The sequence below is a fragment of the Procambarus clarkii genome, chromosome 60 (genome assembly GCF_040958095.1).
Source record: "Procambarus clarkii isolate CNS0578487 chromosome 60, FALCON_Pclarkii_2.0, whole genome shotgun sequence".
Lineage (NCBI taxonomy): Eukaryota > Metazoa > Arthropoda > Malacostraca > Decapoda > Cambaridae > Procambarus > Procambarus clarkii.
In genome coordinates, this window is record NC_091209.1 from 8,309,830 (window position 1) to 8,329,606 (window position 19,777).

At 40.0% G+C, this 19,777-nt stretch overlaps 1 protein-coding gene across 8 annotated transcripts in view; it reads right to left on the reverse strand.

Moving 5' to 3' along the window:
- Eb1 (microtubule-associated protein RP/EB family member 1) overlaps positions 1 to 19,777 on the reverse strand; it is a 93,615-nt gene that overhangs the window by 49,795 nt on the left and 24,043 nt on the right. For all 8 annotated transcript variants that reach the window (XM_069307436.1, XM_069307439.1, XM_069307433.1 and 5 more), the window contains exon 7: positions 15,448 to 15,597. In XM_069307436.1, the coding sequence (XP_069163537.1) occupies positions 15,448 to 15,597 (150 nt within the window). The remainder of the gene's footprint in view (positions 1 to 15,447; positions 15,598 to 19,777) is intronic.

Consider the following 19,777-nt stretch of genomic DNA (forward strand, 5'->3'; position numbering starts at 1 on the left):
AATGGAAATCAAACAAAAAAATCTCAATGTCCAAAGATCGGACAAGTATTTCCTCAGTGGGGCATGAAAAAAGGAAGAAAGTGCTGCAGGTGTAATCAAAGAATATGTGCAGGGGGGAGGGAAAGGAATGGTTAAATTACTATCTCAACTCAACCACTTCCAAGGGAAATGGGAAACTCATGACCAGAGAAGCACTAACAGAAGCTTTGACAATCCATCTTCCCACCATACCAACAAACTCCTTCATCTACACATCACCCTCCACGTCCAATCCCCAAACCAATGCTTCCCCTCCTGTCCCCCCTCCCCAGCATTTGCACACTAACCTCTCTCCCTAAAACCCAGGCAACTTTAAACAAGACCTACACCTCTCCACTCTCCAGTCCAGACCCTGCTAGATATTGCCTCCGTACCCTAAGACAATGTGCTTCCAAACCCATTCACAGCACTCCCCTACCCTCTGCCTAATTCCAATCCAGATCTGATCAACCACCTCACCATGCAATAACCCTACCCTAATAACAAAGGTTAAGTTTACGTATGAGAATGGACAGAAGAATGTGAGCATTAATGTAATGTGCAAAGAAAAATGGGATTATAAAGCAAGTGAATTTGGGCAAAGGTCAAATGAAGAAAATGCAGATGTAACAGCACTTACAAAACCAAAACTCTCAGGTGTCATAACTAATGCAATGCTCCCTCAGGATTACCATACAGTACAGTAAAGAAAGGGGAAGGAAAAAGAGTAGCCCTGATCAGAAAAGTTATATTGAGATGATGTTCTCAACAACACTGTTCCCCATCAGGCTATGATGCTCACAGGGACATAACAGGCCCCATGATGAAGGGAGAACTAAAGACAGTAGTAGCAGCGATATAAAATCCTAAATTAAATGACCGAAGATTCAAATCTGAATGTGATAAACGTTTAAACTATTACTGTAACAGAAAGGGCAGCTTTTGTAGCCTGTAGAAGTGAGTATTGACGATTAACGTTGGGGACTTGAACTATAGTAAGAAAACTAGGGAAAAAGAACCACATGGGTGAACAGATACATGGAGAGCTAAGCTATTTAAACTAGTAACAAGAAACTAAAACCTAGATGTCGAAACAACAAGAATTTACCTGAATTCATCAAAGGGACACTTTCTCTAAAGTAGCCTTGTTGGGGACAATGAGCCAATGGCTTGCCAAACATCCCTATTGTTCCCAATAATTTTTTCCGAACATTTTGAACTGATGCAATGTCGAAGCATATACGGTTTCAGCAGGTTAGCAGCTCTATAGGTTTATAACCCTATGGGTGAAAAAGTATCTCCTGTTTTGTTCTATATAGTGGCATGTTGAACTTGAAGTTGTTGTCCTTGGTATGCATTACATTTAACCTTGATTAATATCCTCCAACTTATTCACTATTTTAAAGGTATCTACGAGATCAGTTCCATCATATCTGGTTTGCAGCGTTGTTAGCCCTGTGGTCCTCAATCGTTCCTGGTATGAGTCAACTTAGCTCTGAAATGATTTGTCACCTGGTGTTGAACTTTCTCAAACGCTTTTATACTTTCCTGAAGATGAGGTCTCCATGCTTAGATACAATCCAAGTGGGGGGTGCACCAGAGATCTGTACAGCTGAAGTCAAAAGTTTGTTTTACTATTCCCAGGGTTTGGTTGGCTTTTTTTTTTTTTTACCATTGCTCACTTATTGTGCAACTTTCAACGATTGGTGACTTCTAACTCCTAGGGCCTTTTCTTCATCAATGCAGTCTCGTAAGTCCTGTGGCCTTTAGCTATTCCTTGTATGCGAGTTAACTTGGTTCCAGAATGATTTTTTTCGCTGTGTTAAAACTTTCACCATAATATACTTTTCATGGTGAGTTATTCATGCTTGGAGTGGTCCAGACAGATGTGAACCAGAGACTTCAACAGTCGAATACTTTCTTTTCTTTGAAGTCAAAGGTTTGTTTGACCATTTTTAAGTTGTGGTTTGCTTTCTTTTTTTTTACTGCAGCACCCATTTGTTGGGCAACTTTCAATGACTGGAGGATCATAATTTCTAGGTCCTTATCCTCACCAATCTACTGCATGGTAATAATGTTATTATAGTTGTGATGTGCACACCTAGAGTTATACACATTCAGTCATGCATTTTTCAATATTGAAAAGCATTTGCCAGTCTTCTGCCCATCTGTGTTCATATAATCTCTAAGGCCTCTATATTGCTTTTGCTTCCTACTTCACCATAGACCTTAGTGTCATTTGCAGATTTGATGTTTGTAAAATTCTCCTTTATGTCACTGATGTGTATGACAAATATGTATATGACAAAAAGCTGGCCTCAGATCGAATCTTGCAATACTCCACTTATCACATTTTCCAGTCAGTTACTTCCATTTTGAACAACCGTTTTCTTTGTTATACACAGTTTTATTCACTTTAGAATTTTATAACTTATGCCATGTGGTTATTTACTTGCCCATCTTTCATGTGATATCTTATTGAAAGCTTTAGAGAATTCAATGTATACTACATATAATGGAAGTCCTTTGTCTGAACAGCTGGTTAGTGTTTCTAAAAATGTGAGCAGGTCACAGTAAACACCTTTAAAAGATACCATGAGCAACCAGGCTGTGACTCACATGTCAGGCTACGAAAAATGGCATCGGACTGGTTGACCAGACCACCAACCAGAAGGTCTGGTTGGAGACTGCACCGCAGGGATGTTGACCCTTGCAATTTTTAAAAGGTCCCCAAAAGGCAGGTCATGGACCAGAAACTCAAAATTATCTCAATCATTCAGAGTGACTAAGTCAAATTGAAAGTCTCATGAGAAAGAGTTATAATTGTGTACTGACATTTGAGTATTTGGTGGAAGTAGAAATAACCTGCTTGGGAAAGTGACCAAAATAGGGAAAACTGGCATACCAAAAGGGAAACTAAAACAATGAGAAAAATTCCTAATAAAATATCTCCACTACTCTTTAGGAATCCTTAAGTGTGGATAGTGAACTCAAGAAGGACTTTGATACACAATAGTCATTCTTCAGGGATGGGGGATTCTACAGGAAGCAATGGAGAAGCTTTCGAGACCACAGATGCGCAACCTATTCACAGGGTAGATAAAGATAAACTGTTTAGCACAGGTGGTATGCGAACAAGGGGACACTGGTGGAAGGCGAGTACCCAAATGAGCCACAGGGACATTAGAAAGAACTTTTTCAGTATCAGAGTAGTTAATATATGTAATGCATAGGGCAGTGATGTGGTGGAGTCTGACTCCATACACAGTTTCAAATGCAGATATGATAAGAGCCCAGTAGGCTCAAGAATTTGTACACCAATTGATTGACAGTTGAGAGGCGGGATCAAAGAGCCAAAGCTCAACCCCGCAAGCACAACTAGGCGAGTACAAGTTTCTGAAGACCAGATGGCAGCCGATTCTCCACTCCAGGATGGTGTTCAACAACAATGTACTATTTCAACAGCATTAAGAGGCAACAGGGAGGAGATGAAAAAGCTTTGGCAGTGGATGGAGGGCATCTTTAGTGAGCACCCAGTCTACTTCACTGTAATATCAGGAGTAAAACAGCAGAAAAGACACAGGTGATGAAACCAAGGACTGAAGGACATGCTCATAGAGAATGACAGGGAGGCATGTGACACTCGAGAGATTCCAGGCTTTCACAATAGAGTAATGGGCAAGTGCGTGAACTGAGCAACACTGTTAACCTAAGTGACACTGGAAGACAGATTACCAGAGATGAGGCAAGGAAGCATTGCTGGAATTAGACATGACAAAGACCGTTGGACCAGATAATCTCGCTATAAATGCAAAAAGGAGTGGAAGCTTTATGCTTACCAATTTCGTTAGTGTATAATATGTCACAAAATAGGAAACCTGTTAAAACACTGGAAGACAACTAATTTAATCCTTAAATACTGGAAGAGTATACCACTAAAATTGGAGAAGCTTGTGAATAAGAAACTAGAAGCACATCTGGAGGGATGATTTTGTAATGCTCTACCATCACAGAACCAGCGATAGTAAATTTTGTCTCCCAGATTCAATATTTCTATGTCCAGAGAGTATATAGAATATAACTTAACTACTAGTGTTAATCAGTTTAGCATTATTGAAGTATTAGTGCTTCCAATTTGAGTTGATAATCTTATGATTTGTACTAATATGTATAAATTTCAACCCATCATCCAAATTGACAGTACGGTTTAATACTAAGTGTAATAAGTACATTTCCTGACTGTCATACATAGTACATAATTGCACTTATGGGGCTGTTATGTTTACCTCCCCATTTATTCTCCTCATTTTCTGTTAAGACGCTCAGAATTTTAGGATGAAGTTTTCAAGTTCAATTCGCTATACACAAGTTTTAAATATCAAGAATTTCTTTTTCAGTTTTATTAAACAATAGAGATTTTATACAAAATTTGAAAACATCCACAGGGAGCCGGTCGGCTGAGCGGACAGCACATTGGACTTGTGATCCTGTGGTCCTGGGTTCGATCCCAAGCGCCGGCGCGAAACAATGGGCAGTTTCTTTCACCCTATGCCCCTGTTACCTAGCAGTAAAATAGGTACCTGGTTGTTAGTCAGCTGTCACGGGCTGCTTCCTGGGGGTGGAGGCCTGGTCGAGAACCGGGCCGCGGGGACACTAAAAAACCCCAAAAACATCGAGATAACCTCAAGATAGATCCTGAGTTACTTTACAATTTATTGAAATATTTTACAGTAGTTTTATTTTATTAGTTTTATAAAACAGTAATATCAATATAGCTATAGGTTAAGTACTACTGTAATTGTAATTAAGAAGCAATAAAATGCTTATCTTCAAACACTAAGAAGGTTAAGTTAGGTCGTGGTTTTCTATTCAGCTTTCCAGGTAAACTCAAATATTCACAATATATTTGACAGTACGGTTTAATATTAAGTGAAAATAAGTACAGTTACTGACTGCTAGGAATAGTACATAATTACACTTACTTGTGCCGTTACATTTACCTCCCCAGATTTGGAGGATGGACTGACAATTTTATTCGACCAGTATTCTTTGTGATTGAGTATTTCATAGGAAATTTAGGTTGCACTAACTGCCCTCTATTTTACAAGACAACATTCTGAGTATTGAGAGATTGTATCAAGCTGGCATAAAGACTAAATTATACCTTGGGAGATTAAGCACTGTGTAAGATTTATTTACCGAAATGAGTAGATTAAACAGATCAATTCCCAATTCATTTATTAACTTATTCAGTGATGTGTGATCAAATCAAGTAATCAATCTGATTAGTTTCTGTTGAATGACATGATTTTCCCCATTATTATGACCTAATTTTACAGTATTAACCAATTAACTGTAGTTAATTATTAGTTGATCAGAATTGGCTTACATTAATTCCCCCCTTTCACTCTTGCAGTTGGTAAACTAAATGAAATAATTACCATATTTGCTGGCGTACAAGATGTATATTTTCATTTTTAAATGTATAAAAAAATTGCCCTGCATATAATGCTGCCGTATTATGGATATGAGACCGAGCGCCATAGGCTAGGGAGGCAGACTAACATACTGGGTAAGTTCGCTAGGCACAAAAATCTTTGCTAATAAAATATTGAAAACAAGCAGAGTTATCACAGTCTGTTATCACAAACTTACAAACAATTGCTTAAGATATACGTTGGTAATTATGAAGGAAGATCACATCTCACCATCTTACCCAGCATACATAACCTACTCCCGATGCATGTCATACATTATTTAATGACTCTTATCTTTAAGAAACGTTTATTCATTATCTAAATGAAAAATGCTCCTAAGAAATTTGAAAGGCATGCTAAATTTTCATCTGTCTGTCAGCCATTGGCAATGAGTGAATGCCAACAAAACCAGAGCGCTGTGGTGGTGGTGCGCCGCCCTGGTAGCCTGATGCGGCAACACAACATTACATCCAGAAATACAAGTTTCACAGCCTGTATTGCAATTCTCTTGCCCAAAATATAAACAACAAATGCATAAGGCAAACGATATCAATGGTATCCAATTCACAAAGAATTCTATCAAGGGACAAGTGACCGTGAGGGACGGACGGGAAGGAAGACACACGTTTGTCCTGGAAATCAAGACATTCAACAAAGATATGCATGACCGTTGCACTGCAACAAGGAGCAGGGAGGTGCTCCATTAAGTGCTCGTGAGTTAAACATGTATAGCCAATACGTAACCTTGCCAGAGCCATTTCCCACCGCTAGTTACAGTGGTAGCAGGAGGGTCATAGACACGCACTACTCTTAAGAGTATGCAGTTTGTTACCAGTAACAGAAGACTAACAACCCTGCCAACGGGCTAGGATGGAGAAATGAGTAACTTGGTAAAGTCGGATGCTCATTTAAAGAGACACCAATAAGGCTGGGAACCCAGCAAAATTCCACTGTCTTAAATCTACTGGAGATAAGAAACGGCCAATGTTGAATCTCGACTACCACTGGATGGACTGGATTAAATGATCCCAGAGCCATGAGGACATTGCGAGAGTCAACTACAACCACAAAGGAAGATTGACAGCGAGAAAGCAGTGGTCGAATAGCATAGAGAATAGCATAAAGTTCTGCCATGAAGATGCTAGTCTCCAGAGGCAGGTGACACATATAGATGTGATCAGGAAAACAACAGAGTAGCCTACACTGTCTGCAGACTTAGACCCATCAGTGAAAATGGAAACCGAGATGAGTAAGCAGGGCAACCATAATCGAGTTTAGACAGTACGAGAGGGGAATGTAAAAAGAGGAGCGTGCGCCTATCTGCTCCCAAAGAACTATGGAACAAAACCTCAAATAGGTTAACACTTTTCGCTTGTCAATGACGCAGTATGGCGTCGAAAATTTAGTTGACAAATGCCCGTTAACGATGCAGTATGGCATAAAAAATTAACAAAATTTGGCCTGCTTTCGCACTTGGCCATGTACATATACTCCTGTAGGGAATTTCATTGTGAATACATTGATACCAGAATGAAAGACCTAGGACGAGAATTGAGGTGACAAAGTTGAAAAGAGTACAGTGTACACATTTTATTGCCCTTGATGAGTGCTCACGGGGGTAACGCACCGTCACTTTCTGTGTTTGCTGTGGGTGGTATGCTGGGCTTTTGGACTTTATATATGCATATATTCTTGTAGGTAATTCTATTGCGAACACAATGATACCAAAATGATAGACCTAGAAAGAGAACTTGAGGTGACCAAAGTGAAAAGAGTATACACATTTTATTGCTCTTGCGTGCTCCTGGTCTCACTTTATTTTGTGCAGGTGGTATGCCGGGCTTTTGGACTTTATATGCATTTAATCCTGTAGAGAATTCTATTGCGAACACATTGATATCAAATTGAAAAACCCAGGACGAGAATTGAGATGACAAAGTTGAAAAGAGTAGACTTTTCAGTAATATCGCGCTCTCTAATGGAATGCCAGGTACACCTTGGGGGTGGCGCAGCGCTCTCTTGCGGGAAACCGTGATTTGCTTTCATCTTGTCATCGGGTGTAGCGCACCACGGTTTTTGACATATGCATATACTCTTGTAGGGAATTCTAGTTCGAACACAAGTGTTTTTCCTGCCCGAAACACTTTGCGTAATAGTGGCTTTAGGCATTGTATGTACTAGCTCTATCTATAAACCCATCAATATTTGTATCACCCCTTGTATGTATGTACTTTACCTAAATAAACATTTGAATTTGAACATTGATACCAAAATGAAAGACCTAGGACGAGAATCGAGATGACTAAGTTAAAAAGAGTACTGTATCTACTTTTCAGTATTACCGCACGCACTCCCTTAGAATGCCAGGTGCACCTTGAGGTGGTGAAGCGCTCTCTTGCCCAAAGTGCGAAACTATTAATATAAAGCTAGATGTTAGTTATACTTAGAACTGTTAAAAAGTAGCAAGTAAAGGGTTAGTTTTGGAAGACTATTAATGGTGGTTACTATATGATCAGTTTAGTAACTCAGGAAGCAACTGCTGGCTGAGCAGGGAACTTGTTTCTTCTAGTTTGCTGGGTATTAGGTCTGGACCGGTCGCCTGAGTGCGTGCGTGTGGGCTGAGTATTTACATCTTTTTTCCCTCCCTCTCTCTTCTCTCTCCTTATTCTGTGACTACCAAGTTAAGTGCCATACTTTAGTATTACTGTGCCACTTTATAGGTTCTTAGGGTACTTGTTTATGTCCTCTAAGCCAGAGTTTGAGTCGCAAGTGTTAACGCTGGGGTGGCTAGAGTGACCACGTGGGTGTGAGGGTGTTCAATTAACCAGTGTTGTGTTCCATCCTTAAGGAAAGTCGATCTTACCACTAGTTGCTGTTTGTAATCCTTGTCTCCTGTCTATGTGGATTCAAGGAGTTAATGTAAGATCGAGTTGGTAAGATATTTATTGTACTTGGGGAGGGGAACTAGGGTTAATCCTTTTGTAATGGGGTGGTTAATCTCTCTAGATTATAGACCATTAATATTAATTATTTTTTGCTGGGAATTGTTTTCCCTGGAGGCCAAGCCTTACCTCACCCCACTGTTTAGGAACGCCTTGACCTTAGGTATTGACCCTCACAAAGCAAGCACTAGTCAATTGTAGCAAGCAGAGAGAAAGATCGAGACAGGCAAGGGTGAGACGTCTTGAGTCCACATGAATGGATTCACCAGATTTCAGAAGAGACAGGAAAGAAGAGAGGACGAACGGTTCAAGAAGGTGGCCTCAGGTGTTTGTCAGAACATCACCACAGAAGGTATGTTGACAGTTGAAATCACCCAACAGGAGCACAGGCTCTGGCAAGGAGTCCAGTAGGTGCTTAAGATCAGGAAGAGAAAGCAGAACCTTTTGGGGGGAGATAAATGGAACAAACCGTATACCATTTACTCACAAAGATACGAGCCGCAGAACACTGGAGAGGCGATTGAAAAAGTAAGGGGACGAAGGGAATATTAGTACGAATCAAAAAAGCAGTGGAGTTATGGGGCTCCAGCAAAAACTGGGGGAGGGGGAGAGAAAGGAATAACCACGAAAGTGACCAGGACGAGCAGCAAGCATCGGCTCCTGGAGACAAACTGTGTAAACAGAAGTTGGAGTTCATGGAAGTTGGCATAAAATCCACGAATATTCCATTGAAGAATAGATACTGGCAAAAAGAGAAAAGACAGCAACAGAGAACAATGAAGAAACAACGGGAAAGAACAACACAGCATATTAAATAAGCTCAGGATCAGGATCGGGGGTTAAGGGGTATGGGTAAACTGAGTAAGAATGGAGTGAAGGGAGCGCGAGGACAGACCAGAGACGGACGGGCAGGGTCCGGAGGAGGAGGAGACAACCGAGAGGGGTGTTTAAGGACAGGAGGCGGCGGGGGGGAGTGGGGGGGGGGGACAGAAACTGGGGTGCGCACCTCAGCAAGGGCAGCAACCGAGAGTGAATCGGGGGCTAAAGAAACCTCCACAGCTGGAACAGAGGGCCTGACCACCGAAAAGGGAAGGGACAGAGCGATAGAGTCAGAGGTGGGGGGGCGAGAAAGAAAGCGATGCCTTCTTACCCGCCAAGGAGGACAAAGAAGAGGAGCCAGGCTTACGTTTCTGACTCAAAGAGACAGGTGTTCTAACAACAATGTACTGGGCGACAGACTTGATTGTCTCAATAGGACAAGAAGAACGGGAGCGAACATGAAGATTCCTGGGAGGATGATGGACAACAGCCTGGACAGACAGGCAGAATGGAGAGCCAAGAGACTGGGAGGGAGGGATGGGAAGAAGGATCGGAGGGAGATGGGAAAGAAAACACAGGAGACATGGCTGACTGGGTAGGAAGGGAGGGAAACTCCAGCTGGAGAACTAGGGGGGGGGGGGGACCCTTTGAGACAACGTAAAGGAAGAGGCTGTGTGCGTGTCCGGGTCTAAGGCCTGGATAGGACTGAGTAAGATGGGAAGGACGAGGAGAGGTAGAACGCATCACTCGAGCATAAGATACGCAAGTGAAAGGGGGTGAGACAGCGAACTTGGTGATTCGCTTCAGGAAAAGACAGACGATCCCGGTATTTCAAGTTGAGGACAGCTTCCTCAAGTTTGTAGTGTATACATGAGCGGGAGAAGGTAGGGTGGGCCTCACCGCAATTGAGGCAGCGAGCATGGGGAGAAGAGCACTCGAACTTAGAATGATCATCGTCCCCACACATGGGGCATAGATACACAGTACATGCTCATTTGAGGGTACCATGCCAGAACGTCCAGCACTTATTGCACAGTCCCTTTCGTCCCAGTCTGAACACCCAACCATCCACTTAGAGCAGCCCCACACGGGCGACCCCTCCAGCAGGCGATCTGGTGACTCACAAGGACCCTACGTTTGTTTTCTTTCGCACGTACAACTCCCAAAGAGGGACAGGAAAGGGGGCGGAGGCAACCCCCCACCGGTCCTAGAAAGGTGTACATGAGCATCCTCACCACGACAAGTAAACACAATGGAGGGGGACCTCTCCTTGTAGCTCTTGTCCTTCAGTTCTGGGAGACACTTAGTGGCATGTCCTTGCACCTTTTCCAGTTTGATGTGCTTAACAGTATCGATGGCCATAGACGATGCTCACGTCCACTTTTTTTTTCTCTCGAGTGCTAGCCGTGGACAGCACTCATGTCCAATACAAAAATATTTGTATAAAATTCATTTTTATATCCAATCGACTTCGGGATAGTTTCAAAATAAGCGCCCTTAGAGTGTGCACAATTTGATACCAAAATGAAAGATGTAACACAAAACCTGATGTCAGAACACCTGAAAAATTATAAATATGTTTTTGGTCAAAATTTTAAAATATTTGTTAAAATTCTATTTATTGTGCTATTATTTTGGGACTTGTTTTAAAATGTGCGCCTTTACATTGTGAACAATTTAATACCAAAGTTAAAGATGTAACAAAAATTTGTCAGAACACTGGAAAGATATAAATAATATTGTGATGATGAGCATACAAAATTAAAATATGTTAAAATTCCAGTTATTGCTCTGTTATTATGGGCCTAGTTTTAAAATACGTGCCTTTATATTGCGAACAATTTGATACCAAATTGAAAGACATAACACGAAAATCGATGTTATCAAACTGAACGAGTAAACACATTAGGTTGCGGTGTGCCAATTGCTGCTCATTTATGGGTAACTTTAGGCTTTCCTGCGGGGAATCACGCCGAGCTTTTGTACATTATATGCATATACACCCGCATGGAATTTAATTATGAACACAGTGATACCAAAACAAACGACATAGCACAAGAATTAAGGTGAGAAAACTGAAACGAGTAAACACATTTTACTTATTTTGTGCGCTCATGGGTAACTTTTGCCGATTTTAGGATTTGCTGTTGGGAGTCACACCAGACTTTTGAACATTATATGCATATACACCTGTAAGGAATTCTATTGCAAACACAATGATACCAAAACGAACAACGTAGCACAAGAATTAACACTTTCGCATTCCACAGACTCTACACCTCGTCACTCATTATTCTACTGAATAGGTTCCAACGACGCAGCACTGAGTCACTCATTAAAATATTTTTTAAAAATTTAAATTTTATCAGATCAATCTGGTAGTGGTTTTAAAATAAGCGCCTTTAGATTGCACACAATTTGATACCAAAATCAAAGATATAACATGAAACTTGATGTCCAAACACTTGAAATATTATAAATAGGCTTTTGGTCCGAATATTAAAATATTTGTTAAAATTCTATTTATTGTCCTATTATCTTGGGACTAGTTTTAAAATGAGCGCCTTTTTATTGCAAACAATTTGATACCAAAATGAAAGATGTAACACAAATATTTATGTCAGAACACTGGAAAGATATAAATAATTTTGTGATGATGAGCGTCCAGAATTAAAATATTTGTTAAAAATCCAGTTATTGCTCTATTATTCTGGGACTAGTTTTAAAATACTCGCCTTTTTATTGCGAACAATTTGATACCAAAACGAGCGACGTAGCACGAAATTTGATGTTATCAAATTGAACGAGTTGAACATTAGGTTGCAATGTACAAATTGGTGCTCATTCACGGGTAACTTTAGGCTTTCCTGCGGGGAGGCACTCCAGCCTTTTGTACATTATATTCACACACATCTGTAGGGAATTTAATTGCGAACACAATGATACCAAAACGAGCGACGTAGCACGAGAATTAAGGTAAAAAAATGGAACGAGAATGCACGTTACCGATTTTGTGCGTTTTTGCAGACTTTAGGCTTTGCTGTTGGGAGTCACGCTAGGCTTTTGGACATTATATTTATACACACCTATAGAGAATTTAATTGCGAAACACAATGATACCAAAACGAGCGACGTAGCACGAGAATTAAGGTGAGAAAGCTGGAACGAGTATACACATTTGGGTGTCACCGCGCGCTTACCCGCACGCCGAGGCACATGACCCCCCTGTCAACCTCGCGTTTCCACGGAACGCGAAAGTGTTAAGGTGAGAAAACTGAAACGAGTAAACACATTTCAGTGTTGCTGCACACTTGCCTGCACGCCGGGGCATGATCTCTAAGTTGGCAGCGCGCAATAGTGTTAAGATATGGGCACCATACAACCACGGCATATTCACACAACCCCTGTGTGCATGCGTGCGTGTGTGTGTGTGTGTGTGTGTGTGTGTGTGTGTTTATGTGTATGTGTGTGTGGGGGGGGGGTGTCTGGGATTTTCAGAAATGCTTTGAGAGGGTTCCCCATCATAGACTACTATAAACAATAAAAGAACAGGATATGGATGGTTGTTTATCACGTTGGTTGGAAAATTATGTGTCTAGACACATTGTGTAGTTCTAAAATGAAAACATATCAGGTTGGAGAGATGTTTCAAGTGGAGTACCTCAGGGCCAGTCTTGAGACCAGTTTTGTACTTTATTTAGATGATATCCATGAATGCTTACTCTGTATACTTTCAAAATCTGCAGATGACACTAAACTTTGAAGTAAACTAACACTAATAAAGCAGCAGAAATTACAACCTTACTTAAAACACTTACAAAATTGGTCTAATTAATGTTAGGAGGTGGGAGTTTGAATGTTGACAAATGCAAAGTACAGTAATACATCTTGGAAACAAAAATGTGTCATACTACTGGATGAACAACACAGAGCTGATGAAAGTAAATGAAGGAAAAAATCTGAGTGAAAGGGGTTATGATTTGTAGCCAAGTATGCTAAGGATGTAAAGAGTATCAATAGAATATTAAATTTCACCTGGAGATCTTTTGGGTTTCGGTCAGAGTCTTTCTCATTTAGTACAATTCTCTAGTACATCTTGTATAAGAATATTCTGTGTAACTTTGGTCACTTTACTTGGTAACATATCTAAGTGTTAAGTGTCAAACTTCAAAATTTATAACATGAATAAAATAAATCATACAAAGCCCATTTAAAATGGCTAAATTTATGCCGTCTTGAAAACCGAGGAATAAGAGGCATTTTAATACAAGTATGATCATTAAAGCCCTAACAATCTTGAGACAGAAAAAAAAACTTTTTTTTTTATTTCATATCACTAAACAATGGCTTTAAAATTAAAGCCAAACATTGTCACTCAAATGGAATATAATACTTCTCTAATAAAATAGCAAACAACAGTTTATCAAGTCACAGAATTCACTAATACTGTGTATACGTTTAAATGTAGAGCTCAAATACTTCTACAATAGACACCTTACAGTGTTTGTACCACAATAAAGACTTAAAAATCCTTGGTTAAGATCAGAGCTCTAACACTAGTAAAATCAAAACACTAATGAAAGACGTAACTCTAATTAGTACAATTAGTACAATTAGTACTCTAATTGTAAGATTAAGAGTACTGTACTAACAGTTGCCCAACTGTGCTTGCAGGGGTCGAGTCTCAGCTCTTTGGTCCTGTCTCTCGACTCTTAATCAACTGTTGACAAGGTTCCTGAGCCTATTGGGCTCTGTTGTATCTACATCTGAAACTGTATATGATATCTGCCTCCACTAATTCACTTAGTTCATTCCAGTTGTTCACTAACATGACTGTGGCTTATTTGTGCATATATTTGCCATTTGTCTTCCCTTGGTAAGTGTATCACCCATACTAAACAGCCTACTATTATCTACCCTATCAATTAGTTTGAGAATTTTGTACGTGGTAATTATCTCTTCCCTAACTCTTCCATCTCCTAGAGATATGATTAATTTCAGTGGTCTTTACTTGTAATACGTACCTCTTAGTTCTGGGACTAGTCTGTTGAGACACAGTGGTACTATGCTGAAAATGCATGTTTCAGGATTGGTTAGATATATGTGGTACACATGTTCCTGAATTATTCCTTACTCAGATTTCAAAGGACAGTTTTTATTGGATGTATGGATGTATGCCATCCTAGCATACACCACTGATGATGATATTCTTGGGCTTCAACCCTAGGTTATTTTCCCCTGCACGATTTTTCAAGGATTTTACCTCGCAATTGTTACCTTGTGTCCATCCTCATGTTTAATACACTCGGTTTCATTACTTTACAATTACTCGAGTTAAACTTCAGTAGCCGTTTATTAGACTATTCACTGCATCAGGTCATCTTGTATTTTCTTGCAAAGTCACAGAATCTTTTACCATTTCTATCCTCGTTATAATGTCAGGACACTAGCACTAAAATAGCTCACAGCACTAATATTGGTAAGATCAGAGCACAAGCTATTAAGTTTAGGAACTAATAGCAATATGATAGTAACATTACTGTACCACCAACTAGGTTACGGAGAATTACATATTGTCTACCAATTCCCATGTGATGAATCTCTGTGAAACTGTTCTCTGCACAACAAGATGGCTTTAATTGTTGGGAACTTCAAAATACAAGAAAAATTTTCCTAATAATAATTAAGTAAATATATACAACAATACATTGCAATTATATTTTAATTACATCAAAATACCTAATGCACAGTGACTGTCTTCAGACATGACTAACTCCCATCAGCACTGGTTACCAAATTGCATACACATCCAACTGTATTGACAAATATGCATTGGAAACATAAGCCATTAGCAGTTTTCTAATAGCAAAAAAAGCTGAAGTAATCTGCCATGATGAGCAATCAAAGTTCTAGCTAAATTCTTTTATGCAGTCATTTATGCCTTTACAGCATAGCTCTATAAAATAAACATGCCTTTAAATGAAAAAATATATTTATCGTTTGACTGCAGCAGGTCTCAAAAACTGCAAAAAACCTTTACAGTACTATATCTTATACATGATCCATGATTATCTTATCTATAATTAAAAAAATAAATTATTACAGACCCATAAATCAAGATCTAAATACAGATGGGTGCCTTACCTATTGAAGGAGTGGTATACAATAATGCATTAAGCACTGTCACCTACCTCTGTGGCGTACAAGATATCCAAGATTTTTGCAATCAATTCATTGTTCTCACCCTCATCTTGACACAAAACTTCAATTTCTCGAAGTTTTCCAAAGTAGAAATCGCGTTCCTTCTCCAGTCCCGAGACTGTCAGTCTCAGGTCCATCAGCTAAGAAAACAAAATTGTCAAAGTATTAAAGGAAATACATTCTGAAATAAAAAATACTAAAGAATAAGGATAATCAGCATCACTAATTACTGCAGCTGTCAATAGTTAAAATGATTAGGAATAAATCATTTATCTAGATCTGCTAATAAACAATTACAGTACCACTGCCACCATTACTTCCTCTTCTACATTCATTAATAATGGTTAATGAGACTATTACTTGTACTACCAAACTGACAACTACTATTATTATTTCCACGACTACTACTGAGATACTGCTGTCCATGGAACTGTGTGTGAAGGTATTGTGAGAGTTTGGGTGTTATTTTCAATCTTCATCTGTAACTCTTCTACTCCCTCCTGGTCAATGTATTCCTACACGACTCCTTCAATAAAGTCAAATTGGGTAAATATGATGAGGAAATACAACAGTAAATATTCACTCTGCATCAGATTAGAAAATGTGAATTTGTACATAGAAGGATAGGTTTGTTTGAGTTGGGATATATGTACGTTCATAACAAAAGTGGTGCTTGTGTGCAACACCTAAGTATCACACACTCACCTAGAGACTTGACAATCTTTTAATTATGCTAATTCTGGGTAATTTTCTTGCATTGTGGCACTTCCCAGACATTCTGTACTAATATATATGTACCACATTTGTAGCTGGGAAGTGGGAGGAGCATTAGATGATGTTTTGAAGCAAATATAGCACAATGCTGCCCACCTTCAAATCATTAAAGTGTTTACTTTGACAGATTATAAAGATAGAACTGGATAGCATCAAAGTTTTTACACTTAGTAGACAGAGAAGATATATGAACCTGAGGATAGCATAACATGTGAACCAGTGTGAGAGGACCCCATAAAAAAAAAACTATTCATTTACTTACTGTTTGAGACTTGGATCAAAGATTATCTTGAACTGCATTTTAGATTTAATTAATAAGAAATATATCTCTGGATCCAAAGTAATGAGGTCATTGGAGCTGTACAAATAAAGAAAATTTAAAAATTTGAGATCGACTTCAAAACAAGTGCAGCCAAACCAACAGGAAGTCCTGTAAAACAGCAGGATCAAAGATACTGATGGGATTATGCGCAAGTTAATTGAGCTGATATTTGATTTTCCAGGTGAGACAACAGAATAAGGAAACAGGTGGAAGTTGGAAACACGAGCCTGAGAAATATGAGGAAATACTACAGTGGTGGAACAAGTGGAATGAGCTTAAGCAAGATAGTATGGAAACTATCATCACTTAAATCTTCACAAGCATGAATGACTAGTATAGTACTGCAACACTGAGAGGTATAGATATATTTTGTATAATAGCAAAGAGGAGAGGCTCAAGAAATTGATCGTATTCCCAGAGGTTCCAAAAACCTCTATTCTTAAATAGTTGTACATTCATAGCTGGGTAAACTACTAGATAAGCCCTTGATTCTAGGTCGACCCCAAAGGGAATATATCATATAAGCCTAAGGGTTGGTACACTCTACTACTATTTGGTTAAAAGACTTCACAAGCCACACAACTGCTCTCTTAGTTATCAGAGCAACCAATCCCAGCTAAAAAGAGGTAGAAAAGATAAATTGTGGGTTTTGCAAATTAGGCTATTAACTAGTAGTAAGTTCTGAGTAATTTTCAAAATAAATCAAGTAAAACTATAAATCATATATAAACAAAATGAGGCAGTTATGATTAAGAATGAAGCTTGCTTAATTTCACCACAAGTTCTGGTAATAAAGAGGAGCCAAACACCAATGTAGTAGAACAAGTGGCCAATTCTTGCCTTTATCTGAACAGCAGAGTATAGGTAGTAGGAAAACTTTATTTTATATAATAAAATGTGTGAACCAACTGTACAACTAAGCTGGTATGGTAAGTCAAGACACAGTAAGGACAGCCAACAAGTGAAAAGCATTGTTGAAGATTAGTAGTGGAAACCACCTCCATTCATTCCTCCAAGAGAAAATATTGCAAAACAAGAAGCTTTAACCCCTGGGCTGCTCTTGCAATTATAGGCTGCAAAATACCCAGGTGCAAGATATAATAAAAAAAAATTGTCTTACAAGTGTTCATTTGTGTTCCCTGATCACAAGAAAAATAATAAAAAGATTGCAGGTGGCATATTTTGGCCGCAATAGGTCCAGGAAATCTGGCAAAAGAGAGCCAACTCCCGCTGTCAGGCGGGAGTTGCCACAAAGATATTATTACCTAATTATTTCAATGTCTGACTTTCTTTGTTGTTTTGCAGTAATATTATTCAACAGTGTGTAGTGTGATATATTTATATAATAAAATGTGTGAACCAACTGTACAACTAAGCTGGTATGGTAAGTCAAGACAATAATTGAGGTCACCACACAGTCAGCTGATGCTCCCTCCCCCACTCGCTGTGAGAGAATGTCTCAAGATTCTCCCACAGCTGACTTGAATGGCTCATTGCAGTGCACAGTGCACTGATCTTGTGCACAAGGTCCTATTTCTGTTAACCCTGGATAGTGACCTGGCATGTTGGGTATCTCCAGAATGCCCACTTAACCAGGAACACTTTCATAATACGGAGGCTGCCGTATGTACAGGCAGGAAGTAGATACAGGAAGTTAAGCATACTTGCCACCAAAGGGTTAGTGAGTACATTGGCCGGTGGGAGCGTGGAACAGTAGAGGGGACATGCCAACGAGGCGACCGTCTAACCTCTGGGGTCAACCGGCGCGATGGTGAATAACAGCTATGACGTGTTCGTTACGTGTTCATGATGTCACTCCTGCTACTGCTCATCGAACGAGGTAATATGATTGGCTCCCGCCCATTTTCTGCAAGGCTATTGGTCAAATTGTAATCCCCTTGTGTGTGCCCCACAAGATGCCCTGAGTTTCAGGCAAAACCATTCAAGTGAGGGAGACCAAACCCAGACAACGGGTTCTGTTCTGTCTACCGGCCAATAGACTGAACACCGTCTATTCCTCACCGTCAAGTTAACTCAGCGTCTCTACGATATACTACACACTCGCCCTAAATCACGAGTGTGAATATATTGCTCAGAAGCCTAAAGTGACAAATCTCCAGAGCGAAACAGACTGGTATCACGTAACCCCTGGTGACAAAGATCGTTGTGAGTGACTTAGAGAACTAAGGCAGTGCTGCCGCCTTAGTAACCTGTGTGTGACTTTACCACAAGTGTACCTGCATGGTACCACAGCCGCCGCCAGCCGCCACTCGTCCCGAGCGTGTACCTCAGTACCTCGAGGCGCCCGCCGCCGCCCTCACTACTACGTGACATCACCACCTTACTCATCGCCAGTGCCAGTGTGTGCGCGTGTGTCTGTCTGTTAAGCATACATCACGCCCTACTGCAAGTACCCTTCGTGTCTGCGAGCGAAACCAGCTGTCAGGCCACCTACGAGTGCTTGTATAAATGTGCCTGAGTGAGTGAGTGAGTAAGGAAAGGTACCCATCTGTAAGTACAAGATCTTGTCATTGTTTTATTGTGTGTGTTGATCTGAGGGATCAACCACAGTTCTCACCTTCTCATACCTGTCACAGGTTATAGGTGAATTGACGGTGAATGCGTGTTTATCTGTGTGGTGTCACTGCATTTCACTAGTCTGTGAATGTGAGCTTCACATACACCACACATTTAGTTATTGTGTGATATTATTATTGTGCATGTTATTGCCTGTCCCATTGACAGTGTAGTTGTGTTTATTGCATATCATCATTACCGAGTATCCGGTTGGAACTCTTGTGATCCCTTTGCATACCGGCAGTTAGGTTGCCGTGTTAATGATTGGCTGTCAACTGTGTTAAGTTAGGCGTTTCTCCACGAGTGGACACGAGTCGTTTAGCCAGACGTCAAGAGTCTCGCTAATATAACCATAGCTTTGCTGACGCCAATCTAAAGTAAATCAAGCACCCTGTGTATTAGTGGTTAAGTTAATAAATAAACTACTGTTAAGCTTTATGACGTGTTTCCATTGAACCACTTCTGAATACTGCCAACATTACTTAAGCCTTCAGCTCTAAGTGTCTTCAACACCGAGTTGCCTATAATCACTAAACTATAAATGTGATGAGGACCCTAGGAGTCCCTTAAAGTGTTAAATCATTGAGGAGATTCCAACAATCAACGTGGAGCAGGACCAGGTGAGACTAGTCTGAGAAGAGACCCTC